Source organism: Aspergillus foveolatus (assembly GCF_047715535.1).
Source record: "Aspergillus foveolatus strain CBS 279.81 unplaced genomic scaffold BDW70scaffold_34, whole genome shotgun sequence".
NCBI classification, from domain to species: domain Eukaryota; kingdom Fungi; phylum Ascomycota; class Eurotiomycetes; order Eurotiales; family Aspergillaceae; genus Aspergillus; species Aspergillus foveolatus.
The window spans coordinates 43011-57109 of record NW_027396098.1 but is presented as its reverse complement, the minus strand read 5'-3'; the positions used below and the strand labels follow the sequence as shown (position 1 = coordinate 57109).

At 49.8% G+C, this 14099-nt stretch overlaps 4 protein-coding genes across 4 annotated transcripts; 3 read left to right on the top strand and 1 right to left on the bottom strand.

Moving 5' to 3' along the window:
• Positions 1-1800: 1800 nt before the first annotated feature.
• BDW70DRAFT_74115 (GSK family serine/threonine-protein kinase) lies at positions 1801-3854 on the top strand. The gene is made up of 7 exons (XM_073744727.1): positions 1801-2267; positions 2356-2528; positions 2594-2677; positions 2743-3091; positions 3142-3335; positions 3396-3600; positions 3675-3854. The coding sequence occupies exons 1-7, from the start codon at positions 2222-2224 to the stop codon at positions 3806-3808; spliced, it is 1185 nt and encodes a 394-aa protein (XP_073594688.1). The 5' UTR covers positions 1801-2221; the 3' UTR covers positions 3809-3854.
• A 1029-nt stretch (positions 3855-4883) lies between these two features.
• On the top strand, positions 4884-7903 carry BDW70DRAFT_74106 (NCBP1 family protein). The gene is made up of 7 exons (XM_073744726.1): positions 4884-5052; positions 5117-5208; positions 5276-5382; positions 5453-5720; positions 5778-6670; positions 6730-6911; positions 6974-7903. The coding sequence occupies exons 1-7, from the start codon at positions 4989-4991 to the stop codon at positions 7882-7884; spliced, it is 2517 nt and encodes an 838-aa protein (XP_073594687.1). The 5' UTR covers positions 4884-4988; the 3' UTR covers positions 7885-7903.
• A 250-nt stretch (positions 7904-8153) lies between these two features.
• Positions 8154-9779, bottom strand: BDW70DRAFT_138798 (sterol desaturase family protein). Its single transcript, XM_073737289.1, has 2 exons — positions 9415-9779; positions 8154-9347 (listed from the first exon to the last, which is right to left on the bottom strand). The coding sequence occupies exons 1-2, from the start codon at positions 9681-9683 to the stop codon at positions 8558-8560; spliced, it is 1059 nt and encodes a 352-aa protein (XP_073594686.1). The 5' UTR covers positions 9684-9779; the 3' UTR covers positions 8154-8557.
• A 275-nt stretch (positions 9780-10054) lies between these two features.
• Positions 10055-12874, top strand: rcoA (putative transcriptional repressor TupA/RocA). Its single transcript, XM_073737288.1, has 8 exons — positions 10055-10400; positions 10531-10612; positions 10676-10848; positions 11063-11592; positions 11657-12124; positions 12177-12309; positions 12365-12440; positions 12506-12874. Exons 1-8 carry the CDS (start codon positions 10202-10204, stop codon positions 12528-12530), a joined length of 1686 nt encoding a protein of 561 aa, XP_073594685.1. The 5' UTR covers positions 10055-10201; the 3' UTR covers positions 12531-12874.
• Positions 12875-14099: the final 1225 nt, after the last annotated feature.

Sequence of the window (14099 nt, the reverse complement as noted above, 5' to 3'; positions counted from 1 at the left end):
ATTTCGTATCATGAATACGGTTCCTGCCCGCTCGATGCTAGGTAGCACTTTTTACTGAGCAGGTATATAAAAAACGAAACAAACTCTTGAGTCGTTGAAATGTTAAAAACCCGTGGCTGGCCAGGAGCTCGTCTGCAGAGAGGAGGTCGATCACTCAATGACGGGAGCGGCTGATGTGGAGCCACTGGGATTGGGCGTAAGACACAATGTGGGTAACCAATTGCTGCACCTGTAGTGGGAGAACGCCCCATACAAAGGACCAGATGACCACTGCATCATGATCCCAAGGAATCTGGAGTTAGTGCGCGGACGTATGTACCGAATTTCGGACAGGATTTGGGAATTGGGGATCGAGCTTCAGATTGTCGTATGTGACTTGATAGAGCACCTAGCATATTAATGACGATGCCAGAATTAGCGGCAGTGCGGCAATACTGAGTGAAGCTCTTACTGCTGAGCATGGCAGATGCCAACCGTCTGTCGACTATTCAAGATGAGGAGAGAGCTTGGACTAAAAGAAGCTCATCTAACTGATCCATGACAAGCAATTGAGATCCTGAGCTACAAGTACAAGGGATAATTACAGTGTACTGAGCAGCATTACATTCACAAAAGAGTAGAATGAGAGAATAACCTCACCTCTTTGCCTAATATTCGATCATGGCTGATTTGCCCATGGAACCAGCGCTCTGAAAAAGAGATCCAAGTTCAAAAGCAACAGCCAAGAATTAAGAAAAACCCTCCATGTCACAGCTTCATAGTGGAGAACTATGCCTGGGCTCGTGACCGGAATACCTGTATGGTAATATTACTAAGACGACAACCCCTCTTTTTGACTCCTAACAGACCACCCGGCGGAGGCGAGCATCACCAGCGGTCCGATGTCTCTGCTCCAAAGGTAGGAAATATGGACGAAAAGAGGCAAGCTACGACCGAGCTTTATAGATTACAGAGCAGTCATCTTGCCAGTGCTAGATGCCAGTAGTACACTGATAGAGAATGCCCCAGTAGCAATTGAAGTACGAGGTAATAATCAGGGCTGGTCATGTTCCTTTCTCCAATGACGAGGCACTACGAGCTGCTGCTTAGCATCATCTTATTTACTATCCTAAGAACCAGCGCTACTGTAAATTTTGTTATCTTTATGCCGGCGGCCATAAAGAGAAATCCTTCAATCCAGCCCAAGCCCTGGAGCCCTGGAGTCCTGGAGGCGATGCGAAGTAGTAGGAATCCCAGCCATCATCATCCTTTGCCTCTCCACACACTGCCACAGCTTCGTGCTAGACCACTTCCGCCCCTCCCCAAACGATCTCAAGTCTCCCAGATATTCGAACATTCACATTGCTTTTCCTGGCCCGATTCCTTGCGAGACCCCTAGAGAGAGTGTGTGCGCTCTTCTTTCTTGCTTTTCCCTCCCAGTTGCAGTTTCTTTTGCCTGGCTGTTCAGCTTGGTGGAGGTCAGAAGTGTGTTTAGACGGTGGCACTTGGATAGCATCGGTCCCTATTATTCCTCCATCTTCTCATCCTGCTTCCACTGCTCCCTCTGCTTCGGTGCTTTATTCCCGCGTTCCTGCAGCCCTCGCGTGTTTGGGCTTCGTCGCTCCATCAACGTCACCTGCTCACTTCTCCCTCTTCCCTCCCCGACCCATTCTCTTTTTAATAATACCTGACCCGTAAACCTTCTTTGATCTCCCCCTGCTCTCTTCTGGTTCGTCGTGACTTAATTCCTCTACTGTTCCTCGAATTAGTTACTTTTCTTCCTTTCCCTTTTTTAATTCTGTTTCTCTTTCTTCCCCTCCCCTCCTACTACTTTCTATCACTTGCTTGGTTCCCTCCCGAAAGGAGACAGCCACTGCCGATAACCCGACACACCTCTACCCTCCCGTTCGGAGCACTCCCTGGCCTTGCGTCTGTGCTCTTGGCACCCCTACCCAAGTCCGTTGGTTTTTGGTCTGAGCCAGCTGCGGTTCGCTTGTCTAGTGCTCTTAACCTTCGATCTCACGCCAACCTCCACTCATCTTCCTCCGTTCAACGTTCCGCCCATCCAAAGCACCCCTCTCAAAACTCGTGCTCCACCGGTCACAGTCTGCCCAAAACGGACCTCACGCCTTACCTTCCAACCCTCTCCCGCCATCCGCAATTAAAGTCCAGTCCTCCATATTCACGATAGCACTCCTTCCCCGATCTTCTCCACGTTGTCCGCTTTCCAAGACACACCGTGATGTCACAGAATCGGTCTGGGGTGTTTTCCAACTTGCGCATGGGTGGTAAGGATCTCCAATGCCTTTAGCCGCAAATGCTGCGAGCCTCGCTATGGATCCCGATCGCTAACTGCCTTCCTTCGTTTCTTTCCAGAAGTCGTCCGCGAGAAAGTCCAAGATGGACTAACAGGGGAAACGAAAGAAATACAATATTCGCAATGTAAGATCGTCGGTAATGGGTCGTTCGGAGTTGTCTTCCAGACAAAAATGATGCCCAGCGGCGAGGATGCTGCCATCAAACGGGTTCTCCAGGACAAGCGTTTCAAGGTATGTGCCCATTGTTGGAGCTCACCGTCGTGCTCGCCCGGTTACCTCCCGCTGACGCTGAGCAGAATCGTGAATTGCAAATCATGAGGATTGTGCGCCATCCTAACATTGTCGAGTTGAAGGCTTTCTACTATTCGAACGGCGAAAGGGTATGCTCCCCAGCTAACAGTGTTTAGCTGCCTCTCAGTGCTGACCTTTTATGGTATTGCCGCAGAAGGACGAAGTGTACCTGAATCTTGTCTTAGAATATGTACCGGAAACTGTTTATCGGGCGTCTCGCTACTTCAACAAGTTGAAGACAACCATGCCGATGTTGGAAGTCAAGCTTTACATCTACCAGCTATTCCGTTCGCTGGCATATATCCATTCACAAGGAATCTGTCACCGCGACATCAAGCCCCAGAACCTTCTTCTCGACCCCGCTACTGGTATCCTGAAACTTTGCGACTTCGGATCCGCCAAGATTTTGGTCGAGAATGAGCCTAACGTATCATACATTTGCTCACGTTACTACCGAGCCCCAGAATTGATATTTGGTGCTACGAATTACACAACCAAGATCGGTAAACATCCACGGCACCTTGGGTTTTCATGGACAAGCTGACATTCATAGACGTATGGTCTACTGGCTGTGTAATGGCCGAGCTGATGCTTGGGCAACCTCTCTTCCCTGGAGAGTCTGGAATTGATCAGCTGGTCGAAATCATCAAAGTTCTCGGTACTCCTACACGGGAGCAAATCCGTACAATGAATCCCAACTATATGGAGCATAAGTTTCCTCAAATCAAGCCACATCCCTTTAACAAGGTATGATCACATTACCCCGCACTTCCTCTCCAGGGATTCCGGTTTGACTTGGGACCCTAGGTCTTCCGAAGAGCGCCACATGAGGCTATCGATTTGATCTCCGCGCTGCTGGAATATACGCCAACGCAGCGTCTTTCTGCAATCGAAGCAATGTGCCATCCCTTTTTCGATGAACTCCGGGATCCGAACACCAAATTACCCGACTCGCGACACCCCAACGGTGCAGCTAGGGATCTACCAAACCTTTTCGACTTCTCTCGACATGGTACGTTCTAGCTCCGATTTTCGCTCTGGGGCATAATCGAACTTTCTAGACTGGATGCTGACTACGAGCTACAGAACTCTCAATCGCACCTTCAATGAACAGTCGGCTCGTCCCACCGCATTCCCGGCCTGCGCTCGAAGCTCGCGGACTATATATCGACGACTTTAAGCCTCTGACGAAAGAAGAAATGATGGCACACCTTGACTGAGTCAACGTCACAGTGCTGATGAATTACACGCCCTTGATAATGCATCAGATCATGCACATATTCGCGAAGATTTGATGCCATGCCGTGCACCTTCATTTCCATGCATCTGGTGGTTTTTGAACTAGCAGAGGTTTATTTACATCTGTAGACCTAATCCATTGGTGAGGCATCCGGGAGCTGGCTTCTCTGTATCGGGTTCGAGGAAAGACAAAAAATGCATTCTGAAAAAGAGAAAAAAAAAATAACTTTGAGCTGAGGCATGATGAACCTTTTGACGACGGAAAAGTTCTTATATGGCATAAGTGAACGGCCATAGGTTCACATGAATGGGGCGGGAGGATTGGTGCGATGTCATAGCCTGGAGTTATTGAGGTGTCTGAGACAGCTCTTGGGAGGAAAAAGTGATACCCTTTCTGCGTGTGTCTGCCTTTCGAGATGTAAGTTCGCGCAGCTTCACTTCTCGATGGAAGGGCGTGGATACAGATTGCCGCAACTTTTATGGAAAGACGGGGAGAAGAGATGAATACCTACACATGGGTCTGATATCATGATGATTTTCTTTTTCTTTTTCTTTTTTTTTTCTCTTTTTCTTTTTTGCTTGGATGCACATGAGATGTGTACTTGTGACTGTGCTTTGAATATATGTGTTGGAGGTCTATCCCCCCGACTTACAGCTCTAGAAATCCCCTTTCCGTTGTGCATGTGTGCATACTCCTGTCGCTTACATCGCTTCTATTATCCGTCGCTTTACCCAATTCAAGTCATACATTCCTCCACCGTTGGGTTCCGTACATTTCAGGATGCCAAAGTAGGTGGCCGTTACGATAACCCCGGAGAACTCTCATAATGGAGCTACTAACCTGCATAATTTGTCAGTCTTCATGCAAATATGAGCAAAGCGCAGATGAAATTACAGTTTTAAAGTTGAGGTTGATTCCCGTTTCTTTTTCTTTTTTTTGGGGGCTATAGGCCCTGGTAAACAGGTTAGATTGTCGGCGGCACTGATAATCCGTCTCCGAGGTCTCTGGTGTTTTTGAGCTTGACGTACGCGACCTAAGCTCCGAGTCCGATCAAGGACCTTTGACAGTGCAATTGTGTCTGCCATTGAGTGGGACACTTCACTCAATCACCGTGCAGCAATCCTTTGAGAGATAGGGTGTTCCTGGCAAGACAAGAAGACATGGCTGATTACGAGCGTCGGAACCATGGCCCTAGGGGAGGTGGGCGCAAGCGGCGTTATAGAGGTAAAAAGAGCCGTCTGCTCATCCATTGTCAACTCTATTAGCTAACTGCCCTGTCGCGTAACAGATGATGACGATTACGATCGCCGCCAACGACGCAGATACGAAGAACCTCTAGTGGTCAAAGTTCGACGGCAGCTTCTCACAATTGCTGAATCGGTAAGCCGGTCAGATATATGCGCTTTGGACGTAATGGCTGTTTGCCTCGCTTACACTATATGCTTAGGCCGCTAGGAGAGCGGAAGATGATGCACTGAGCATTGCGAAGAACGTGGCCGAGAATTACGAGGACGAGGAACTAAGGGATAATTTCATTGAGGTTGCGCTTGACCTGTGTGTTGCCAACACTAATGCCGTTTTCCGAATGTCGCTTTTTACCAAACTGACAGCTTCGTTATTCCAGTGTCTTGGAGCAGCCGCTGAAAATACCCTTCATTGCGACTACCGTGCTTGTTGCTAATACGATAAAATCGGACCTCGCCGCCGACGTCCTAAAACGCGCAGTTGAGCGCTTCCAGCGCAATGTCGATGCCGGTGCTTGGCGCGAAGTCAAGCTTCTTCTACGCTTTCTCGGATGCTTACAATGTATATTCGAGGGGGATGGCGTCTTTGCGATCTTGGAGGAACTTTTCTCCCGTGCTGTTGACCTTCAAACCGCGTCCTCCGAAGATGTAGGCTGTTCTCACTTCTTTGGCATGCAAGTGTGCTGACATCTGCGTTTTGTCTAGCTGATTGGATTGGAGCTCGTGAAAATTATTCTATACACGATCCCGTACGTCATGGCCTCCCCGGTCAGCGGGTTCGAAAGTCAGGCGCTGGGCCTACTAGAAAAGACCGATATCATCGCATCTACGCCGCATACGCTTGTAGACTTGGCGAACCCCTTCGGACCTGATAGTCAGAAGTCGGCGACTGTTCCCAGCGTTATCAGCCTACTCCAAAGCCAGCTACAAGCAGAAGCGAGTCGAAATTGGGAACTGGAGTGCCTCCCTCGGCCATGGGCTAATGTAAAAGAAGGCGATGAGGAACCGAAGCGTCTTGAAGAAGGGCCCAAGCATGTGTTACCTGATATCATGATACCGAACCCCGTACAAAATGGATCGAGGGCAATCTTCCCAGAGGTTTTTCTGTCCGTCTATGGAGACCAGGATATTGAGACAGTTCCATCAACGTCAAATATTGCTTCTTCTCTGCTGAGAGACGCTCTTGTTGACACCATTAACATCTTGGACTTTAACCGCATTGCAACGGCAAAGTTCCTGATTGATCTCGACTGTTATTTTACACCCAGCATCTTCGTGAAGCGTGCCACTCCATTCGATAAATTGCGCGATCTTCCTGATGACCGACCAACGTGGAAACCGGAGGACGTGGCTGTAGATGCTGTTTTCTCTCAGCTGTTTCAATTGCCTTCACCCGAGCACAAGCTTGTTTATTACCACTCTGTCCTCACAGAGTGCTGCAAGATTGCACCGGCGGCCATTGCGCCGAGCTTGGGTCGCGCGATCCGCTTTCTTTATCGAAGTCTCGACGTAATTGACCTGGAACTAAGCCACCGGTTCTTGGATTGGTTTGCGCATCATTTGAGTAATTTTGGTTTTACTTGGAAGTGGAGTGAATGGTTGGTCTTTTTGTCATAACCGACACGCGTGCCACGAATTGCTAATTAACCTGGAATAGGATCGAGGACCTAGAGCTTCCCCTTGTACATCCAAGGATGGCCTTCATTAACGGCGCGCTAGATAAAGAGATTCGGCTGAGCTTTGCCCAGCGCATTCGGGGAACCCTCCCAGATCCTTATCAAGACCTCATCTCTGAAGGAAAAGAGAAGGACACCCCTGACTTCAAATACGCATCTGACAGTGAGTTGAACTGTTGTATGGGACACGAAATCCTCTTTGGAACGCTAACTTTCCCTCTTCAGCGACGCCCTATGCAAACGAAGGCAGAGAAATCATGCAGCTCATTCGTAGAAAGGCTGCAGACGATGAAATTCAACCTCATATCACTGCGATTGAAGAGCGAGCAGCTGGTCTGGGAGTTGATATCCCCCTGTTACCGTCCACGGATGCCTTCGTCACCTCCATTTGCTTCGTAGGCGCAAAATCCCTCTCTCACGTCCTGTCCTGCATTGAGCGGAACAAGGAACGCCTCTTGGCGATTGGACCAAGATCACCTGCTGCGCGTCGTCAAATTATCACATCAGTCATGGAATATTGGGTTGACCAACCCGGCATTGGTATCAACATCATCGACAAGCTTCTGAACTACACAATCTTAACACCCCTCTCCGTCATTGAATGGGCGCTAGTCGACCACTTGGACGCAGGCACAATTCTCGCAAAAACCCACATCTTCGAAATGATCTCTGCCACTGTCGGCAAAGTCACCAACCGCCTTCGCCAGATCGTCGCGGCTCGCATCCAGCCAGGTCTCTATGAGCCTCAGCTAAGCGTGCTTGATGAAACTCTTAACCGTGAGAAGAAAGACATGCACGCCCTTTTCCAGGTCATCGAAGACTCCGTCGTTTCTGTGGCCGGAGGTAGCAACGACCAGCTCATGGAACGTGGCGACGGCAGCGGCGATTTGCCCGAGGACGAAATCATCCGTGAGTGGGGTAAACGCTGGCTTCGCGCGTTTCGTCGCAAGGCCGGCGTCGAGGAAGCCTTCATCACCCAGGCTATGTCCAACGCAACACCTGTCGGGACAGAAGCCCCGACCCCACCTCCGGCTGCTGCTGATGAAAGTGTCCCTGGGGATGGAGCGGGCGATGGAGATATGGATGTCGCCGATGCGGATGCGGATGCGGATGCGGATAGGACGGCTGGTATCTGATCCTTGTCGCTTGTACCTTTTATTCCTGAATCTGGATTTAAATATGTATAGCGGTCATTGCAAACAAATGCTCTCTTGTAAGTCTCTGAGCAAAACAGAAAGTTAATTTACAACATATGAGAGGCAAATTTTAAATTCATCTCAAGTACTTTGCAGGAAGGGCGAACTGATCCGTTATGTACATAGAGCTTGCCTTCACTAAGCTGCTTCTTAGCTGAGTCGGTCCTGCAGCTCCGAGTGCCAAGTGGTCGAGGTAGCACGGTGGAATATTTTAGAAATTTGCAATGTTGCTTGTATTCGGCTATGTACATTCGAAAACCATGGCCATAAATGAAGTCTAAACCCAACGATGCCGCTGTGTAAGAGAATTAAGGGTGGTGGTTTACCAAGGCATCCGCAATGACACATCAGCAAAAGTGTTGACAGAATGATTATTATAATACAGGTACTGGTGCTGTACAGTGTGACATTAATAGGGTTTATGTGCAGATAATAATGCAGGAATAGAAGGAAAGCAGACAAGGGTAAGAAAAACGTCGACCTCGTGAGCCACAAGTAAGAGAGCCAGCCTTTGCGCTTGAAACGAGTTCCGTTGGGGTAATATCACAGAACCTTGTCAGGTGCACTGAGACATTGACTGCCGAACCCCGTAGGTCTCAGACCAAGTGGAAATTCACAGGTTTTTCTTGCTATCCTCCTCAGCGAGATATTTGCGGTCATCATCACCTTCAACATCTTTGAGAATAGTTTCCATCTCCTTGGTCTGTCGTTTCCACTCTTCCTCGCCCATCTTTGTCTCACGGCGGAAGAGCTCTTCGTTAGGCTTTCGGTAGCTGCCACCCATGCGATCCCATAAAGTGGTGAATTGACCGTAGTTGTAATTGAAGTAAAGATGATGCATAGTGTGGCAGGCGGCTCCATTGATGACGGGACTATTGGCGACGTATTCACCGTCGTGAATCATGACAGTCCAGATGTTGATGAATCCGAACAGGAGTACATAGGCCGCCTTCTGCAAAGGAAAGATAAAAGGAAACACGTGGTAGGGAACACTCTGAGACCAGCCGTCAACGGGATGAAAAGCATGGGAGGCGAAAGGACTAGGCATGATCCACTTATGGTGAGGCTTGTGTAGAGTCTTGTAGACGAGGGGGTGGTGCAAGCCGCGGTGGATCCAGTAGATGAAGAAATCGGTGAACGCGATAAACAGGGGGAACTGCAGGATACTGTAGTAAGGGAATGGTTCCTCGTCAAAGGTATCGTAAAGTTTAGCATATCCCCGAACTTCGGCAACCAAGAAGGGTGCAGTCAACAGAGACATGATGGGCATTGAGCGCATGGTTTGCGCAATCTCCAAAGGAATCTGATTCTTAAGGAACTTCGGGTGTTTGACGTTTGACTTGTCCCAGATGAACATATAGGACAGGGTGGCAGAAATAAAGTAGACAATGAAACCGAAGATCCTACAGCGCAAACTATCAGCGACCGGAGACTGCGGGGTTGCAATGGAGATCATGGACAGTGGCATACCAGACAATCAAAAAGAAACTCAGGAATTGGCGGTAGATGTTGTTCCGAGGCCAAGCGCTCAGGTATGCATATTTGGATGGTTCTAGGTACAGAAGCTTGGTCGCTGGCTCATATACAAAAGGCTTTGATGCACCGAACAACGAAAGGGTGCTGTTTGCTGCAGTCGGAAACCCAGGAACGGAGACGGTCGAGGAGAGCGAGGCAGGGAGGAGAGCGGAGTAGAGCCGGTCGCCGACAAACGTGTCGAATAATTCCAGTGCGATGTCCATGACTATAAGCAGTCTGGTATCACCAGTTTGTGATCAATGCCCGGCAAGTCTGAAGAGGTAATCCAGTGCCCTGGTGAAGGGTCAAGGGTCAGGAACTGAATGATAAGGAGGGTTGGGGAAAAGGTACAAGGTACGGGGAGACTAAATAAATTCTTGGTATCACGCCAGACGGAAATAACCCGTTAGAAATGGACATTCCACAGCCCAACCAATAATGTAGTTTGTGGCTAGTGATGGTTAGTCAGCTGCATGGCTGTGCGTTGACAGTGGAGCGCTTGTCCACTATGGCCTACCGCTCGCTTCTGCCAGAGCCAAGAGTTCAGCCGCCATGAGACGGAAGCATCTAACGGGTCCATGCTAACTCTACGACTCCTCATCCTCCCATCTCCCCCCATTCATTGTCGCCCTCCCCTCAATCGCGTCTTCTTTTTTAGGCTGTCAACCCTTCAGTTCTTGACCCTTGTCTCTTTCGTTCACTACGTTCGTCTGTCGTCGCCAGTTTCCTAGGGGTGCGCTGAATGCGCAGCATTGACCAACCTCTGCTAACACGTCTTCCTTCGTCTGGTCGGGCGCAGACCTCACAACTGCCTTTCACCATGTATAACGCACATCGCGGGATGGTTCCAGCTCCCAATTCTCGTCTGAATGAATTGCTGGATCAGTTGCGCCAGGAATTCGAGAATCAGTCTAGGAGCACTGGCGAGTTCGAGCACCAGCGTAAGTGCACTTTCCTGTTCTTTCTCCTCTCATATAGCCGCATTCTCCCCGACTTGGAGAAGTACCGGAAGGGTCATGCTTTTATCAAGATCCTTTTGCGACAGAGTTCCACTAACACACCGTATCGCAGTAACCGGACAGCTCCAGGAAATGGAGATGATTCGCCAGAAGGTTTACCAGCTTGAGCAGGCACAGTTGAAGATGAAGCAAGAGTACGTGCCTTAGAACTTTTTGCTGCCGGTTTCGGCATGTGTCTGACATGCATCATTTTCCAGTTATGAAGCAGAAATCCGCATGTTGCGACACGAACTTGAATCGCGCGGCGTTCAACCCGTTGCTTCTCATGTTGCCGTCCCTGCGCAGCACGGCGCCCCCTCTCAGGCGCCTCCGCCTGCACTGGGCCATGGACCCAGCAATCTGTTTGGTGGTATCATGGCCAACCAAGGAGGTAGTGGCCCCGGTCTTGCCCCTCCCCCACCCCAGGATCAGCAGCCTTCCCAGCATACCCTTCAACAGCCTGCCGCAGCGGCTCAACCAGGAGCACCGCAACCACCGCAGAGCTCCTTTGGAGGATATCAGCCTGGCGCTGCTGTGAACGGTATGTTGTAACTGTATTAAAGACAGATTATCTGACATCTGACCGTTGTTCCATTTCGTTACAGGCTACGGTCCTCCTCCACCCCCAACCGCCTCCCCCGGACCTGGGAAACGCCCCCGTGCACCTCCCGGCCCTGCCACTCCACAGCAGGCCCATCAGCTAGCCTATCCGGAGTCTCGCGTGTCGCCACAGCTTGCGCGGCCGACGCCCCCCAACCAACCAGTCGTCCGTGACCGTCCTGGGAATATGCTCGCAAACTGGAATCCCGAGGATCTTCCTCCCTCGCAGAAGAAAGAAGGCGCCGATTGGTATGCTGTCTTCAATCCTGAAGTGCAACGGGTTCTTGACGTGGAACTTGTTCATCACCTGGTTCACGACAGCGTTGTGTGCTGTGTGCGTTTCAGCCGCGACGGAAAGTACCTCGCGACCGGCTGTAACCGTTCCGCTCAGATATTCGACGTCACTCTTGGTCAGAATGTCGCCGTCCTACAGGATGAGAGTGTCGATAAGAGCGGGGATCTCTACATTCGCAGCGTCTGCTTCAGTCCCGACGGGAAATACCTAGCCACTGGCGCGGAGGATAAGCAGATTCGGGTGAGTTTCTTTTTTTTTTTTTTTTCATTTTTAAATGTATCCGACTGACCGACATGCTCTTCAGGTTTGGGATATTGCTACACGTACCATCAAACACATCTTTAGTGGCCATGAGCAGGATATCTATTCCCTGGACTTTGCCGGTAATGGTCGGTACATTGCCTCTGGTAGCGGAGACAAGACTGTGCGTCTCTGGGATATCGCTGAAGGCAAGCTTGTCTACACCCTCAGCATCGAAGACGGCGTCACCACAGTGGCCATGTCACCGGACGGCCTTTATGTTGCCGCTGGTTCTCTGGACAAGACTGTACGAGTCTGGGATACCACTACCGGCTACCTTGTCGAACGTCTCGAGAACCCCGACGGCCACAAGGACAGCGTATATTCCGTCGCCTTCGCGCCAAACGGAAAAGAACTTGTCAGCGGCAGCTTGGACAAGACCATCAAGCTCTGGGAACTTAACCTGCCCCGTCAACAGTACAACAGTGCTGGCAAAGGCGGCAAGTGCCACAGGACTTTCGAGGGCCACAAGGTACTAACACTGCCTTTTGATTGTGAATCTTAGTGCTGACATTTGATATCAGGACTTTGTGCTTAGTGTCTGTTTGACTCCTGATGGTCACTGGGTCATGAGTGGTTCAAAGGATAGGGGTGTTCAATTCTGGGATCCCATCACTGGAAATGCTCAGATGATGCTACAGGGGCACAAGAACTCTGGTATGCTTGTTCGCCAGAACATTTATTCAAATATTTATCTAACTTGGGCAATTAGTTATCTCAGTCGCACCCAGTCCCACTGGCAACCTGTTTGCCACCGGCAGTGGTGACATGCGTGCAAGAATCTGGAGGTACGCTTCTTTAACCCTACCTACGGCCTAAGATTCGGATGTGTGGCTGACCACCCGTGCTGCAGATACTCCGCGTACACTGGACGGTAATCATTGAATTTGGGAAAGCTTCGGCGTCAACGCGATTCTCGATCTACTGCATTCTCCTTTTTTGCGTTCCTCTCACATCCTCAACCAATACCGGCCAGTGGAATTTCGGCGAAATGGCTTATGGTCTTGTATTGTTTTGTTCTTTCCCCTTTTTTAGCTCAATTATTCGTATGGGTCGTCTCTGATGCAACACCGACAAATTAAGACAACAAAGAGAGAGCCACAAAAAGGGGTTGTGTATGATGAGGTACTTTTCTGTTGGTTCCCTTGAGTTAGGGCACTTGTATCTTTGGTGAATCTACGTATACTGAAAGATGAATGCAATTGTTATGAAGCACAGAGAAGTGTATTATATATCAGGTTGAGGTACAAAGAGGACGGATTAAAGGAAGCTACACGTGACCTGGCAAGGAGCACCGCAGCTCACTTAGGACAACACCACATATTGCATAGGTCCTGCAATATCAGCTGAGCACACCCGACGCCGTCTGGCATTCTTCCTCCATGATCAGGCATGAAGTTCAGGCTTGCTCTTCTCGCTTGGCGATAATTCGTGACTCGAGCCTACGAGGTCGTACCGAGGGAGTTGGCGAGCTCGGCATTGAGGGTGTTGATACATGCATATCTACGTGATACCAAACGCCGTCTCCGTATCACCCTTTACTACTTTGTGCTTCGTAAGTTAGCCAGATTCCGGTGCCCGCATAAAAGGACTCGACAGAAAAGTTTGTAGTCAGCTGACGCTCATGACCGCTGTGCTGGACATGGTACGGAATGGGTTTATAATGTCCCTGGTAACGCGTCTAGGATCGTCTACCATTATACCTCTTTTTCATGATGCATCACTGCCTTGGAGCCACGATGGGAATGACATCTCAGACTTCGCTATATGGTGGAGAATCTGGATAGGAATCAAACCACAGCCCCTATCAATGTTGGGATTTGGACTGGCCGTCCTTTAGCTGATGTGCATTCTTTGTTAGCGCGTGATAGGAAGATTGATGATTCCCCACCCTTATATAGCAGTCAACTTAGAAAGACTGCAGAGACCAGCGTTGGTCTACAGCGCTTATAGTCGGGCGGCTAGAACTCAGAACTCCTGGGGTATCATCGTACTTCGTACCAAATGGTCAGGCTGATGGCTGTGCATTAGTAACAGACAGGATAGAAGATTTCAGTCTATCTTATCCTGTTCACATCATATCATGAACCGGAAGATTGATCTATAACGATGGCGATGAGCTCTCAGAAGGCCCATAAAACTCGCGGACATTCGGCCAATGCTTGCCCAATACGAACGGCATCATGATCCGACGCTTTGGCGCAAGCTCACTCACCAGGTAAGATTTTTTGGGTGTTGTCATTGGCCAATGTGATCCTTTACTGCGGGTTAACAGGTTCAGTTTCCCGTGCCCGCGAGAATTCGTACCGGTTGGGTCAGATTGCCGGACAAGGTGGCCGCTGCACACACAGCCTCAAGAGTCAAGCGGTCTCTTTGATTTCTCCAGCAGGAGCGGGTAGTGGGATTTGGACACCCCGTACATACATATTTGCCACGCGCACTTGCAG

What these genes read in the sequence shown, in the direction of transcription:
- BDW70DRAFT_138798 (XM_073737289.1), bottom strand. Translation starts at nt 9,683, where the DNA reads ATGGACATCGCACTGGAATTATTCGACACGTTTGTCGGCGACCGGCTC. An exon ending in AGTTTCTTTTTGATTGTCTG is followed by an intron (nt 9,348 to 9,414) that starts GTATGCCACTGT and finishes TTTGCGCTGTAG; the next exon opens with GATCTTCGGTTTCATTGTCT.
- rcoA (XM_073737288.1), top strand. Translation starts at nt 10,202, where the DNA reads ATGCGCAGCATTGACCAACCTCTGCTAACACGTCTTCCTTCGTCTGGT. An exon ending in TGGCGAGTTCGAGCACCAGC is followed by an intron (nt 10,401 to 10,530) that starts GTAAGTGCACTT and finishes ACCGTATCGCAG; the next exon opens with TAACCGGACAGCTCCAGGAA. An exon ending in GGACTTTCGAGGGCCACAAG is followed by an intron (nt 12,125 to 12,176) that starts GTACTAACACTG and finishes ATTTGATATCAG; the next exon opens with GACTTTGTGCTTAGTGTCTG.
- BDW70DRAFT_74115 (XM_073744727.1), top strand. Translation starts at nt 2,222, where the DNA reads ATGTCACAGAATCGGTCTGGGGTGTTTTCCAACTTGCGCATGGGTG. An exon ending in ACTATTCGAACGGCGAAAGG is followed by an intron (nt 2,678 to 2,742) that starts GTATGCTCCCCA and finishes GTATTGCCGCAG; the next exon opens with AAGGACGAAGTGTACCTGAA. An exon ending in AGCCACATCCCTTTAACAAG is followed by an intron (nt 3,336 to 3,395) that starts GTATGATCACAT and finishes TTGGGACCCTAG; the next exon opens with GTCTTCCGAAGAGCGCCACA.
- BDW70DRAFT_74106 (XM_073744726.1), top strand. Translation starts at nt 4,989, where the DNA reads ATGGCTGATTACGAGCGTCGGAACCATGGCCCTAGGGGAGGTGGGCGC. An exon ending in AAACCGCGTCCTCCGAAGAT is followed by an intron (nt 5,721 to 5,777) that starts GTAGGCTGTTCT and finishes CGTTTTGTCTAG; the next exon opens with CTGATTGGATTGGAGCTCGT. An exon ending in CTTCAAATACGCATCTGACA is followed by an intron (nt 6,912 to 6,973) that starts GTGAGTTGAACT and finishes TTCCCTCTTCAG; the next exon opens with CGACGCCCTATGCAAACGAA.